Here is a 16,145-nt window from a genome sequence, read left to right on the forward strand (position 1 = left end):
TCCTTAACTCTGTTTCTTACTTGGGTTGACTGATGGTTGATCTTGTCAGCTCCAGTTCCTGATGAGCTTGTTACAAACTCAGGTTAGTGCACCGGCACTGCTTGGTTCAGAGGCATTTATCAGACAGACACCTACATGTGAAATATGTCCTTTCTTTCCCTCTTGGGGGAAAGTCCAAGGTCAGGAAACGTGAAGCAGATAGGATTTATTAATAAGCTATGACTGCATGGTATCAATCATGTATAAGTTGTTTTGTCTTATGAATTTCTGTAAAATCACAATTAAAGTTTTTGTCTTAGTGATGTCAATGTGTGTGCTCCGTGGATTAGACAGATGATGAGACAGCATTATTTAAGTAAATTAGTTGCATTATTAATGAATTGTTTATTTTGTGGTGTGTTCTGATCTCAAGAGCTCTATCTAGGGAAATTCCTGTAACCCTTCTGTTGGAAGCAATATTTTCACTCTATCATTTTAATACTATATATTTTGGTTGGATTATAGAGGACAGTTCTTCTGGAGCTGAGCCCCAGAAGAATGCTAGAAATTCAGAACGGAGCATGGTTTAGAAAAAAATAGAAAAGAGTAAGGGCGATTTTTGGCAAGACTGGAGTAAAAATTAAATCCTCTAAATGTATTTCTTGTCTGCTTGATGTGCACCTTGTAAGCCAGCTGGATAAACATCTTGGTTTAGTAGGTACAGCTCTGCATTTTCTACTTGAAGTTCCGTAGGGTAGAAATATGAAATGAGAACCCCCCTTTTAGATCGACTGTCCTATGGTCTTCAAAGACACTAATGTGTGGTATCACACTGCATATGGTTAGTTATTTTTGATCTAATTTTAAATGAAAAAATACATTTTTACAGGTTGGTTTGTTTCTTGACTTTTTTTACATCTTCATTATTTAAAAAAAAAATCAGAATAGTGGAGATTCATTTTTAATAGCGTGACCTTTTACTCACATAACGTTTCAAGCAAGTTGTGATTGGAAATGCTTGCTGCTGCATGACAGGATAATACATATCTATTCATTTGTGAACAAAAAGTTAAGAGAATTGAATTATTATTAGATGGGTTGATACAGTTTACCTTTATGTTGGCAGATTAGTGTTAACTGTGGGTGCATGGAATTTTCTGTTTATTTTTTGAAGCATTTAAATCCTGTGTCCCTTTTTGTTCAGGTCAGGATGATTGGTCCTTTTGCAATTGCAAAATGAGGAGGTCCTGGCATAAGAAAGTACCATTTGTCAATGCTTGGCAAGGTTTTCAGTGTGTTTTATTTCATTTTTGTCAGTCATGAAATTCCAGAGCTATTCTGATTTCTGAGGAAAACTTATAAAATTTCCTCTGTGAATAAAAATCAACGAGTCAAATCCATAGTTGATTTGTAATTCCAAGGATATTTTAATTAAAATAAAAGTTGTGAAATGTGGTGTATGTCACAGTCATGTGGGATCAGTACTGTGTTACTATATAAGTTTTTACTTCGAGGCTGTTCATTTAGCATAATTTAGAATGCAGATATGAGAAGTATCAAGAGTTGTTACAAACCCAGATTATTATTATTATTATTATTATTATTATTATTATTATTATTATTATTATTATTATTATTATTATTATTATTAGTGTGTGTGACTAATCTGGTTTGGTATTACAAAATAAGCAAAACTAAAGTAATTGACAATTCATGGAGCAGCTGCTGCCCAGTTTTCTGATCAGTAAGCAGAGGCTAGATTCTCTGTACTTAGAGATTGTCTGATATCATCCTCCTTCCAACACATGAGAGCTCCCTGTTGCCTACAAGAACGCTGTATTACTGCAGGATTTATGGAACAAGAAGTTGTTCATCTGCTCTGGAGTGACTGTCATCTGTCACTTCCATTCACTTGGTGGTTTGTTTCCCAGTGTGATTATAGGGAGGGAAAATGTCATTACAAAGTTTCCAATATTTCTGGTGCAATTTTGAGTTTTATAACTACAAGATTCTTGTCTCTACAACTTCATTGTATGTATGTTTCAGCTTCTGGCATACAGTAAACTTGGGAGATCAAAAAGGGCTGTTCATCTCTTTAGTTCTCTCAGTACTGAAATGTAACATATACCAGATTGCTGGAGATTACAGAGGTAAGTAATTGGATGTGGCACGTTCTTGTGCCTGCTTCCAATGACACAAGTGTCCTCAAAGATAAAGTAAGCTAACATTCAAAGTCTGATGTAGATATTGGAGGCAATATGATAATACTGTTCTCTGTATCACTTCAGTAATGTAGGTTGAAGGCAACTGTTGAGAGTTTGCATAAGATGTTTATAAAGAGCTGTCATTTACTTGTCTAACTTTCTGAATTTCAGTAATCCTGAAATGTATGTCTCAATGTTAGCATGTTCCTATGAACATATTTCTGAGGTATTTTCCCTGCTCCCTTTTACATGGGAATTTTCTAGAAGTAAAATAACTCTTTAACCCATTTACTATCTGACTTCCTTTTTATGAATAGGAAAACATAAACAACACGTGGAGTGTTATCAAGACATGAGAAGTATTTTACGTTATAATTTACTTCTGTAATAGTGGTTTGGGGTGCTACTTTTGACTCCAGAAGCATAATTTGTGTCTCAGCTCTGTTGTTTCAGAAAGTACATAAGGAAACGTATCTGCAAATCCCCGTATGCTTAGGGGGAAAAAGTTCTCCTTCAAAAGGAGTGGAACAAGCCTGTTAGAAATGTGCTTCATGTTCCTAGCTTAAATGTGTACTTAAGTTCTTGCACGTACATTTGGCTTGAGCTTATGCTATGTGTCTCTTGTCTGATTATGTGTGAGCAGCCAAAAATAGCACACTGCTGCAGCCTCTGTGCAAAGCAGCACCTGCATCAAGTCATAAGGCTGGAGAAGAAGTTTTGCAAAATTGCTTTCAGAAACTTGGCTTCTAAACTGGTCATATTACTGCTCAGAGCTCTAGGACTCATTGGAAACCTTTTATTTGTTACAGAGAACATTTATTAAGAACATCTACTTGAGTGGATTCAGATGATTAGAACACAAGGACCCCTTGGCCTTTCCAACCAAAAAATTCTTTCCCTTTGGAGTTCATATTTTCCTTCATATGCTTCCCTTCATACCATAGTTACAGAGTTGATATTTCCCTTAACTGTAGTTTTACTTGGATAAAGAGCTTGTTCCTTCTTTCTGTACAAAGATCTAAGTTATAAGGGTGTAATTCTGGTCAGAATAATAACCTTTTGCTTTAAAAGTATAACCAAGTGTATACTTGTTGAAAACAAGTCATTAACTTCTATTTTTCTGTAAGAGCCATTGGGAAATTCTCCAGCTTCCTGGGAAGGACTGGTGGGGTTTTTCTTTTTCTTTCTTTCTTTCCTTTTTTTTTTTTTTTTAAACTGGGAGAGGTTTCCCACCTTCCTTACTGCATCGAGCTAACCTGTTCTGGCCTGCTTTAGAAACTTGGGCCAGACTTGAAAAGACACCAGCTCGAGTCATATAAAGGCTGGGCATACCTTGTCAGGTCTTGATATAATTGTGGAGCTGAATCACCTTTGTCCCTTCCTAGTGCATACACAGATTTATTTCCTTTTTAATTCCAGTGAAAGCAACAGATATCAAGCATTATAATTCATTTCTAGTAAATCAGATGGATGGTATGAGGTTCAAATTCCTATTCTGGTTTAAAAATATATATGTATATATATTTCATTATATATAATATATATATATGTATATATATATATAATTATTGCAATTTAATCATCATCCAAATTATCTTAATTTTCACATGGCCACTTTCTTGAATTACTGAATTTTTGAGCAACACCACTAATAGTAACAATGAATGATGTTGTACATCCCACATGTTAAAAAAATAGACTTAGGGATTTAGGTGAGATGAGTAAAGGTGGAGCAGAGCTTCTGGAATTCAAACATGTATTGGAAACAGAGAATCTGTATTTTAACATAATACATAGAATCAAATTTCTCCCCAAACTAGTAGGTGCTGGACATAGTATAAAAGCACGTTCAGTCTTTGAGAAAATTATTCTTAACATAAATGGGAACTTTGCACTGCTCTGTAGTGGTATCTGCTGCTGTATGAAGCTCTGAGTTGGACGTTTAGTTGTTTGTTAAGGGAAAACGGAATAAAGGGATTATTTAAGGTGTTCTTGGGAAAGGAAGTTGTTGGCTGTACTGAGACTCTAAAACGAAATCCTGCTGCTGCACATAATCTTATTTTTGACCTTGTAGAAAGTTGTATTCATATTCCTTGCCCAAAATTTAACTCATGTTCCTTTTTCTCCCTAAAGTGCTTTTTAATCCTTTTGTAAAGGAGAAGATTTTCTGATTGTGGCATTTCTATTATTTAATTGGAAAGAGAAGGAACTAGAATCTTTACTTTTATTATATGTATACCTACAGTAGTCTTAAAGTACACAGCGTTCTGTGAGATTGTTTATAAGGCATGAAATTACTTGTATTTTGCTGAAATAAATGGCCAAAGCACAACCAGCAGTATGTCCGGAATGTTATTTACTTGGTCCATTTCTGCATTTTTTCTTTGTAGCACTGTACACATGCCACAGTTAGGGGTCATTTACTTACCACTGACCAAAGTGGTGCCCCCAAAGCTGCAGTTATTCTTCTCAGTAGGGGTTTGTAATAAAAGGCTCATCATGTTCTGCAGCTTCTGTGCTCACTCTTCCCTTCTCTCTCCTTTACTTCTCTCAATCGGAATTGCTTTTGGCTAAGATTTCTAGAGCTGCATTTTTTTTCTTGATGTGTTCTTTGTGACTTGATTCCTCTATTGGTACTTACATTTCAATCATTTGGCATTGCAAGAAATAATGTAAGAAATCAACTTGTTTTGCTGGATTATATTTACTATTACTATTACTATTATTATTCTACAAGGAGATGGTTACTGAGTATGTTTTTCTACTTAAGAGTGTGTCATATTTTACGTTCTCAGTTCCAGATACTTAACCAGTTGCAAGAAAACTGTGGGTGTTATAACATCTCCAGCGGAAGGGTAGGGTGGGTGGGGATGCTCTATGGAACGCTGACGAATAATATTTGACTCTTGGAAATGTCTTAAGGCCATGCGCTCCCCTCCCACGCTCGGAAAGCTAGACTTAATTTTAAAGACCTGTGGTCTTGAAGGTATTACCATTGTTCTTTATTTCCTTTCTAACTGACTGGAACTGAGAAAACAGTTGAAAAGGAGATTATGGATGCCTAGGGTTAGTGCAGGAATACTCTGCAGATGGTGTTGGTGGTTTGTGTCCTTGCAGGTCCCATTAGTAGCACCATGCCCCTTTAATCCCTTCTATGTTAGTCACAGAGGTCTTAGTTCTCCTACTCTTTTTTTCCCAGGCGTAAAATTATGTAACTTTTAAGACATTAACGTCTACAACATCTGTAAGCATAACAGAAACTGCCTTACAGCAGAACAAGAGCTGGGAACTGCAGAAACTTGCAGTTCAGTGTGTTTTCCATAGCAGGGCAAGTATGCATAGCAGGTTTTTTGTCCCAGATTTCTTCTTTTAGTACTTGACTGCAAAGCAGAGTTGATACAGATTGTGTTGTTTTCTCCTGTAGTGAAAATGAGACATTTAGTGGGCATCTAAGGCTTCTTTTCACTTCTGTGAAGGGTGCTCTCCTTCCACTGCATTTGTGCAAACCATCACCACTTATCATCAGTTGGTATCTTTTTAACTTGTTTTAAGTTGTAATGAGCACATGAGCTCTACTATACATTATCTTGTTCTTCTGGGTAGTGATTTGTTTTCTTTATAAAACGTTTCTGCTTTATTTATTTCCAGCTTTGATCATTTAACTGATAAATACGTACTACCCGTATTCACACCTGCTCATCTTTTATTATTGTGGCTTATGTATAAATGCTTCTGTTGAAATAAATCAGTCTTGTAATTTGAAAAATATAAAACTTTGGTTTAAGTTACTTTCTAAAGGCAATAGCTGTTTGACAGTTGAACACAAAACAAGTGCTTGGCAGAATTTTAATTTAATTATCTGCCAACATATGATAAAGCACAACCCGACTCCTAAAAATGCCTGAACTATAAACCATTTGTCATGACCTAGCATGCATATAGTAATAACAGGCTGACAAGGCTAATAAAGCCTATATATTATTATGGTCATAGAATGTGCGTTACAACAGGTCTATAATGTATTTTGTCCTTCATTCCCATTGTACAGCCCACACATCATCTTCCTGTCACAGAGTGTATTACCTGGGGGGCACCATCTCTGTGGAACACGTCTGTGCCATGAAATTGCTCATGCTTGGTTTGGACTGGCCATTGGGGCTCGTGATTGGACCGAAGAGTGGATAAGTGAAGGATTTGCCACTTTCTTAGAAGACGTATTTTGGGCTAGGGCACAACAGGTAAGGTGATGATGTGTCACTTCTCAACTGAATCATGTGGAAACCAAAATTACATATATATATATATATATATATATATATATATATATATATAAAAATAAAAATAAAATATTATACTATATATTATATATACAACATGCATAATATAATATATAAAATATATTATACAATTATATAATATATTAAATATAATATATAATGTATAATATATATGATATATACAATCAAAATTAGATATAAATAAAACCTCGTGTTATGAGACTAAGTTTAAAAAAAATATATTGGAATTTGCATGCTAATTTGTTTTTTAATTCTTTCTTTCCACAATGAACACTGATCTTTACAGAGGTAAAGGTTAGTGCAAATAGGAATGGAAACATCTGCTTGTCAATGATTACTTTCCCACAAATACACGACTTAAATAATACTGTTCAGCTATCAAACAGGTGCTCTGCATTCTCTCCACTTACATCGTGTTCCTGAAAGTGGAGTAATTAGCAGCATCTTACTGAATATTGTAATATTTCAGTTACCTGATGTAAATGGTTTGCCTTTGGTCCGTGTATAGCCAAATGGCAAGCCTTAAAACAAAATGAATTACAGTGCCAACGCTTATACTTTTTTATGTCTTACAGTGTCTAGCAAGAGCTACCATCTTGTCAGAGGCTTAGAAATCATTGCCCTTCTTAAAGTGAAAAGCTCATAAATTGCATGTCACCTAGTAAAGCGGTTTTCTGATTCGACTCTTATTTTTGTCATACCTCTGCTATTTCAAGCATTTCGTGTGTTTGTGATTTCTTCTTGTGCTGGTGTCAGTTAGTCTCTGACTGCTGTTAGAGTTTGCAGAGCTCCATCTTTGGAAGAGCAGGTGGGACTGGGATCTGACATCGCGAGCTCTTCTGAGCCTCCGTTTTATTACGTATCAGGCATATTTCTAGCATTGAACAAAAGAGAATTCCTTCTCACTTACCATGCTTCTGCAATGAGAAAGAGGTGAAGGCTATCCAAACACTTTGCTTTTCCATTCTGGTCCTAAAAATTCGTTTCTGCTCTTACATTGAGCATCACTCCTCTACTGTGGGCTGCCCATATTAATCCTGTATTAATCCTGTTATACTTGTGTGAGTCATTGGAAAGCATTTTCATTGTAGTAGGCATCCTTCCATATAGCTGAATAGAAAGCAGTGAGCAGCAAAACAGGGTGATTATTCACGGTTACTTTAAAAGATCAGAAAATCTTTTTTTTTTTTTTTCTTTTTATAATTATTGAGTAGTTTTGGTGTTGTGTAATCCTAGAATTGGAGGATTATCGGTGAATTCTTTGCTGCGTGACAATAATTCATGTTGTGACTGAATACTGGTGTAATGCAGGAGAACATTAGCTGCTTTTAGCTTCTCCCATTTCCTGTCCTTTTTTGTAACAAAAAGTGTAAATTAGTTGTTGATTTGTAAGCTGACAATCTAGCATTTATTTCATAAGCATGCATCTCTTTATGCTGTGTTAATGTGGGAAAATGCAACAGGGAGCTTTCACCAGGGTGGCAGAAGTAGTAGGGAAGAGGGGTGAAGTCAGGACATAGAGCAACTCTTTGCTTTCAAGGCTGGGAAAAGTAAAGATGCAATCAGAACCGATAAGCGAGGTATCTGTACGGTATGTTCAGTTCACCTGCAGCCAGTCACTAAAGGGAAAGCAACATGCCTTGCTCTATCCTCAGACAGAAATATTTAACCAACTATTGATTTGATGTACCCAGTGAGGCTTCTGTTTTTCATAGTGCTGCTGTTAACTCTTAGAGCATGAGGTGTGACTATATTTTTTAACACAGGTGTTTATACTGTTTCTTGCATTGCCTGCACATTAAAGGAAAACAAAACGTGTTTCTCTCTGAAAATTATTGTTGTCTCTTGTGAAATGGCAATCAATGATCTGTGTTTTTCGTACACTAAGCAGCTGTCACATGATGAAGAAAAAGCACAGCAGGAATTGAAAGCTTTACTTCGCTGGCGACGGCTCAGAGATGAGGTGCAGAATTCTGAAGAAGAGCTGCAAGTTTTAAGGTAAAGCTACAGCACTGTAATCTTCACTTTTGCATGTTCTCCCCCTCCCTCTCCACCCCAATCCCGTTTTCTAACATTTTCTCCCTTCAGAGGACATACATCCAAATCTTCTAATTAAGTTACTGCATTTCCTTATTTCCTTCTGAAGAAAAAAGAGAAGTCAACTTAAATTGAGTAGGTTATTCATCTTCTATATAATGCAATTGCTTTTCTGTTTGTTATAGAAAGCTTTCCAAAAGGATGGGATTTAGCCTGATATTAAATGTCTCTAAGCAGTTTACAAGAGCCTCTATTCAGGGGAGGGAAGAAATAAAAGAGACCATTTCCTGAACAAAGTTCACTGTTTGAAGCTGTAACAGATTCATATTGTGTGGTTGAAGACAAGCACATACAAGAGTGTAGCACCTAACTGCCAAGGTGAATGAAGCTTTAAAAAACAAAGGAAAATGCATAATAAACAGTATAAATCTGCTTTCTCTTTGGAAATGACTAATGCTATTTAAACAAGATTTTGGTCTTTAGGTACCAGATGCTAAGCTGAAGGCTTCTTCTCACGTTGCTGAAGATATTAGATCATGAAAGGATTCCTGCTTTGCTAATGATTTAATCATCTGGGCTGTTCTGATTGGTGTCTTGGGAGTTTGCCATAGTCTTTTATCTTGAAGTGTCTAGAGTGGCTGCCTAACATCTCCACTGATTGTCTCTCCACAGTCTTTGACCAGGAAAATCACATTTACTAATCTGAACTCAATTTAGGCATACATTGACCAAATCACAGAGGTAAATCAAGAGATTATGTAGTCTCCTATCCTCACATACAGGCAATATATACAGATAATCCTAAGCAGGTATTTTCCAACAGGTTCTTAGGGACCTCCGAATGAGAAGTTTACACAGCTAAGCTGTTTTGGTGCTAACAGTTAAGAATTGTTTACTAATACTAATTTTAAATCTTGATCATTTCACACTATGTAGATTTCATCTTTTTCTTCACAAACTGGAACTGAAAAACAAACTGGCCCCCATATTTTTATAATCATCTTCTGCATGTTTTTGGAAGACTGAAGCCATTTCTTTCATTTTAAGGTCTTCCCTTCTTTTTTGCTTTTCCATTCAGACCTAAAAGCCTTTTGCATTTGGGCATTGGACACTGTTTGGCAACACAGAAATTCCACTCAGTGGCCTCATGCCATCTTAAAAAAAGTAACCAACTTTGCATAACTGTAGCCTTTCATTGATCTGCTCTAATTCATGTTTATTAATGAATTGTGTATCATACTTGTAAGCAGTCAGTGAGCAATTTGATGATAGCTATAAATTCAAAAGTCAGCCTTATCACTAGCTGCCGTACAGCTGCTAGAAATGTAACTATTGACTGACGGTCTGTTTTTTATTGCTTTATTTGCTTTAAAATAAATTATTTTTATGAACATTGGTTCTTGTGATATGACACTTATCTGGATGTATGTTTTCCATTTTCAACATCATGGAATCATGTTTATCTTCTTTTGTGTTAATTATGTAGTTGTTACTTTTAATAAAATGTATATGTGTTGTAAATTTTTTAAATTATTTTTCTAAGGGTCAAGATATGAGTTTGAAATTCAGGAAGTAACTATTTATCTAGGAGGTCCAGGAAGGTGATTCTTGCTCTCTAACCCACTCTCATGAGACCCCACCTGGAGCACTGCATTCAGCTCTGGGACCCCCAGCATAAGAAGGACATGGACTTATTAAAGCAGATCCAGAGGAGGGTCAAGAGGATGATCAGAGGGCTGAAGCACCTCTCCTGTGAAAACAGGCTGAGGGAGTTGGGGAAGTTCAGTTTGGAGCAGAGAAGGCTCTGAGGTGACCTTGTAGCAGCCTTCCACTACCCAAAGGGGGCCTACAGGAGAGATGGGGAGGGACTCTTTGACATGGGTTACAGTGATAGGGCAAGGCGTAATGTTTTTTAACTAAAAAATTGGAAATTTAGATTAGATATTAGGAAGAAAATCTTTGCTATGAGGTGAGGCAGTGGAACAGGTTGCCCAGTGAAGCTGTGGATGCCCCATCCTTGGAGGTGTTCAAAGCCAGGCTGGATGGGGCTTTCGTGGTCTAGTGGAAAGTGTCCCTGCCCACAGCAGGGGAGCAGAACTGGATGATTGTTAAGGGTCCCTTCCAATCCAAACTATTCTATGATTCTGTGATCTTGAATTTGAAACTTAAGTTTTCAATTGACTTACACAATTAGTAGTCAAAAGTCTCTGTAATAAGCATGCTGCTTACGTTTTACATAGTGGTGGTATTCTCAATCCTAATACAAAAGAATGACAAGTCATTTCTTTTCTGAAAAGTATGCCACAACTATGCACTTTAGGAGAGGATCATATTGCCAGTTTGGGATTCTGTCAGTTCCTGCGTAATTTCGTTAGTTTCCTGTGGTTGCATTTAAGGACTTTCCTCTGTTTTCAATTCAGATATAAATATTTTTACTGTTTTTGTAGCATGGACTTGAATATATTTGCTCTTTACATATTTACTGTTTTGTTTTTTCACCTGAAAATATATGTGTGCTTTCCAGTGTTGGTCTATAAGAGAGAAAATTCGGAGTATTTGAATTGCATGAGGTTTTGAATGTGTATTGAGGCTTGTGCTGGTTCAGGCTTGTGATTTTATGAAAGGATATTAAAAGTAAATGATAGCTGTCCCTTCCTGCCAATTCTGTCAGGAATACAGAAACCAGCCAGCACACTTCCTTAGCATAAGCTTATTCTTCACCTGTTTCTTTTGTTCCCTGCTAGCTCTATGATTTTCTGTGCTTTCTTCTGACAGCAGGAAAACCTTGCTCAAAATTTGACAGTTGATCATATTAACTCTTGATCAAGGAAATGAATAGCTATTCACATGAGGTGAAAGCCACTCAGCAAACTGATCATCAGCTTATTATGATGATTATCAGCTTATGATGGTGATTATTATTCTTATTATGAATATTTGATAATACGTTATAGTAGCATCTTGGATGCTAGAGCTGTTGAAAAACTGAAGCTAGTTGTGAAAGAAATAGGTTAGTGTCTTTTCAGTAGGCAGCAGGTCTGAAAGGCTGAACCAGCATATCTTAGTATTGAAGAAATAGATTATGACATTGAAATGTAGTGCTCGTATCATAAAGACATAATATCAGACAAAATCATGTGTGTTTTCTCACAGAGTTTGAAGGAAGCCTGAATGATAAAAGCACCTACAAAGTATGTCTTGGCACTCATTTTAGTGGCCAGCATCAATGACAACACTGTCATCTTATTTGAAAACAAGGAAGACTTGAGTAGTCCATTCTATTCAGTGACACCAAACACTTGTGTTGAGATTGTTTCTTGTCCTGGTCCTTGTGACTGAACTTCAGCTTGAGATCTTTAATGAAGACAAACCAGTGTTGACATCTAATTCTGTATTTGTCTCTGAGTTCCACTTGAGTCAAGTCAGTGACCTTACCTGTTTTCCTCCTGAAACAATGCTCTGTGCCTCCTCTATAGGTGTTTTATTTTATCAATAATCTGATAGGAAATGTGCCTTTTAGACTGTCTCTCATAGTCTCTGCATACCTTTTCATGATCACATCAGACCATTTAATTACCATCCAAGTGATTTGTAATTTTACTTTGTATAATGTAGTTTTCTGCCTGGCAGGCAAAAGCAGCATCTTTTGCTTCATTAGATATACTGCCAGTATCAAAAATCTGCCAGGTAGCAGATTGAATAGCTTGAATCAGCTTGCCTTAGTCATTATGCCTAGCTGAATCTACTAGGTTAGATGCCAGGTTTTGTAGGTCAGTGTAACAAACTTTCAGTCTCCGTACCTTCAATGTGTTGTAAATATACTCAGTGTTGCTTTAAATTAGTGTGCTGAAGTACTGACACTACAGAACAGGGTGCCTTTCTGAATATTCACACACTTTTGCAGACATTGTCTAGGATATATATATATATATATCCTTGGCAACAGGAATTTCCTGAGTTGCAACATCCAGAAGAGAGATGGCTTTCTAGTCACCTACTAGGATTTACACAGACACAAAGTTGGAAGAGGAAAGAAAGAAACACAGAATAGTAGAATATCCCAAGTTAGATGGGACCCACAAGGATCATTAAGTCCAGCTCCTGGCTCCATACAGGACCACCCAAAAATCAGACCTTATGTCTGAGAGCATTATCCAAACACTTATTGAACGCTGGCAGGTTTGGTGCTGTGACCACTTCCCTCGGGATGCTGTTGCTTAATTTAGAATAACTCTGATTATGGGAGTTACATCGGTTTAGTGTGAATCCTGTAGCTTGTGCTCAAGCTCTGGTTTTCAAAATCTATACACTGGACTATTTATTATGAGAGAAGGAAGAAGCATTTTGGCTGTCTTTCTGTATATGCAGTGAAAAATGAAAAGTTGCATATGAAATTCCAGCAGGCCTTACATTCAGGAGAGTGATCCAAATGGCAGATAGGTGCATCTCCTCTCCTCTGCAGTGGGTCTGCAATGGTTATCTTGTCTTGAAGAGCTGGAGTTGCCGTGGGACGTCAGTTATTCATCTCCATCCTTCAATGTTGAAGGAAAATCTCCCTTGATAGAAAACAAAAAATATTGCATTGTAAAGGACTGTGTTAGGAGCAATGAAAAAAATGAAGCTGCATTTACTTTTTTATTTCAACCAGTTAACTTTTATCTGTGACTTTAATGTGTGTAGGGAATTTGATGTGTACAGGTTCTGAACAAAGCACTTGAAGAGGAAAAATGGCTTAGCACTCTTTCTTATTACTGGGAAAACTGCACTAAGAAACTATTACACAGACACAAAAAAAAAAAGGAAGAATGTTTTTCTCAAAGCAGATGTGGCCCTGAAAGAAATTTGATCACTGGAACTGGCTCATGAGAAGTGTGTGGACGATGTGGTTTGAAGAAGCCTGAACTGCTGTGGTTTGTGTTGCCCCTGTTCTATTGAACTGCGGGAAAATATGTTTGGTTTCTAAGGCTGGCCCTTCAAAATCCACAAGAAGACTTGGAGATGTTGTTTTCAGTCACGGGGTAGGCTGCAAAGACAGGCATCTATTCTCAAACCACTGTTAGCTGGCATGTTTTCTGGATGGAAGAAGCAATGTATTCATAGCTTCTCTTTAATCTTAGTTTATGCTTCTAAGAGTCTAGGAGCCCTCAAAACTTTACTAGCGTAAACTTCTGGCACACCAGATACTATATTGCATTTTAAAATCAGACAGTGAAGAAGTAGGTTTGTTCTATACTTGTTTAAAAACCCCAAATGTGTGTGTGTGTTTGTAAGGCCTCCTCTTTTAAAATTTCAAAGCTTTTCTTCCAACACCAAACAGCAAAATGAAAGCCAGAACACGGTTTCTTCTGCACTGTATTACATGCAAATGAAAAAGCTTATTTTTGCAAGTATAGCTGTTTAAGCTGTTAAGCCAACATTCAGGAAGAAGAAGAGAATCTGTAGTTGAAAATAATTATTGCAATATCCTTTCTTCCCTTCCCTTTTGTTCAAAACATATTTTATATTTTTCTGTTTGTTCATACTTTCCCTGTACACTGTAGGAAAGCATGCAACATGATGTCATGCTGGCAGTGAAGAGAGTATACCAGCTTGGTGATGGCCTTCATTTTTACCCCAGCTGAACTTCTCATGAGTTACTATGACGTTCACAGTGCTTCAGCTATAAGAACATGTGGTGTATGAGTTATTTCTTTACTTACTTATCCAAGACTTCATTAGCCTGTTACCATTTTAGGCCTAACAAGGAGAGCACAGGAGAAGTGAGTGAGTCTGGTGCCTCCATTGTCAAGCATGGTCTTAAAGCAGAAAAAATCTTCATGCAGGTTCACTATTTGAAGGTGAGTGTTGTAAGCTGATTTTTATTGAGATTGCTTTACTAATATTACAAAGACTTTTTTCTTTCTAGATATCAGCAAATTCATGTCATCCTGTTTGTTTCTGGCTTAATTTCTTGCAGGGTTACTTCCTTTTGCGGTCTCTGGCAAGGAGAATAGGAGGGGCTTCATACCTTGCATCTTTACGAAAATTTGTCTATAAGTTCCATGGACAGCTTGTCCTTTCTCAGGTACTGTGTTTAGCGTTGCTACTCTTTGAAAAAACAAATGACCTACATTTTCTGCTTGACTGTCTAAATGACTGCTACTGGTTGTGGTGGAAAGACAAAGGAAATTGTTGCTTATCAATATTGATGAAATTTCTACCTACTAGGAGGCAATAGCTTTTTTCAGGGTGATCCATAAATCTGATACCCTGATAGTATCAGATAATATAAGTAATTGATTTTTTTTTTTTTTTTTTAAACCATCAGCTTGATACTTGGGAAGGTCATGTTCATAGGTACTGATGTTCTCAAGCACAGGACATCTACTCTCCCGTAATTGTCTCCTGTACTATTTTAGCTTCTGGACTTTGGCTGTGATCATTCAGTCTTTTACCAGATAACTCTGTTTCTGACAGAGAAGAAACACAGAGTAGGAATGTAACTGAAAATCTCTATAAATAGTAACTGTGTGCATGTTATTTTCTGACTTTATTTCCTTCCTCTCTGCATGCAGCTTCATTCAATTCTTTTATTTTCATGGTAGTTCTTACGAGGACTGCATCCTTCCCACAAAATCTGTGTCCCCATCACTGTATGGCATTGCACCCACTGTTATAACAGTCTTGTCACAGCATCTTTAAAGGTTTCCTCATCATGCTCCGTTCTCCCACGCTTTCTAAAACAGTATTCTTTTCTTTTATTACCAAAGCATAAATCCACAAGGGATATTTAAGATGCACAGCTTCTTTCTTTCAATAGAGTTTTTCTGACAGTGATAACATGCAGTGGCAGCCTATTCTTAAGAACAATTATTCTTCTAGAAGAGGATTCTCCTAGAATAGGATTTCTTTCTGGATTGGTAAAGGCAAGATTTAAAAAAAATAACATTGGATTAGGAATCAGAATCTGCCCTCTCAAAGTCCAAGTGCATATATTAATCACTTGAACTACAGACTTAGCTTGTTCTCTCTCTGACATAAATGGTATGTAATTATGTCATACAACGTAGATCAGCTTTAAAAGGAAAGATTGAGCAAGACATACAACAGAATATTGTAGCATCAGTTAGGTAGAAAACCTATCTGGGATTATACATAGAAATTAATCTCCCCCAGGCTTTTCTGAAAGAGTTCTGTAACCCATGCTATAGCATTAAAAGAGAGATGGTCTTGTCTTCCAGTGTTTTGTTTTGAGAAAGGAGAGGAGGAATAGGTCTCCAAACCCAAAGTTGTAGGAATCGTGTCATTGGTGATGAAGTCAGCACAGCAGCTTGTTGCTTTGGTAATGCTGCGAGCACAACCATTCGTGGAGTGTGTGAACCAGTTCACTAAATTCAACGCAGCTAAAAATGGGACTGGAACAAAAGCCACAACGTGACAAATAGTTGGCATAACTCTGAGAGCAATGTGATGAGAGTGGGGAGCAGGGAAAAAGAGGACAGGAGCGCCATGAATGAATTTCTGAAACCAGTCAATATTACAAATAAATGTTTCCTTGCAACACATAGAAAGAGGTCTCTGATCTTGAGTGAATGGAGACTAGGACATTCCTATCTCTTCCAGGGTAGTAATTCCTTGCTCAGTGTGC

The 16,145-nt window shown here is 37.0% G+C and overlaps 1 protein-coding gene across 8 annotated transcripts in view; it reads left to right on the forward strand.

Annotated features, from left to right (window-relative positions):
* The window catches only part of AOPEP (aminopeptidase O (putative)), a 198,918-nt gene that overhangs the window by 73,362 nt on the left and 109,411 nt on the right, over nt 1–16,145 (forward strand). For all 8 annotated transcript variants that reach the window (XR_004254378.1, XR_004254377.1, XR_004254381.1 and 5 more), the window contains 4 exons: nt 6,232–6,421; nt 8,373–8,479; nt 14,253–14,355; nt 14,475–14,582. Coding sequence is in view for 2 of the 8 variants with exons in the window: in XM_032206693.1 (XP_032062584.1) it covers nt 6,232–6,421; nt 8,373–8,479; nt 14,253–14,355; nt 14,475–14,582 (508 nt within the window). In the remaining 6 variants the exon portion in view is untranslated. The remainder of the gene's footprint in view (nt 1–6,231; nt 6,422–8,372; nt 8,480–14,252; nt 14,356–14,474; nt 14,583–16,145) is intronic.

The sequence above is a fragment of the Aythya fuligula genome, chromosome Z (genome assembly GCF_009819795.1).
Source record: "Aythya fuligula isolate bAytFul2 chromosome Z, bAytFul2.pri, whole genome shotgun sequence".
Lineage (NCBI taxonomy): Eukaryota > Metazoa > Chordata > Aves > Anseriformes > Anatidae > Aythya > Aythya fuligula.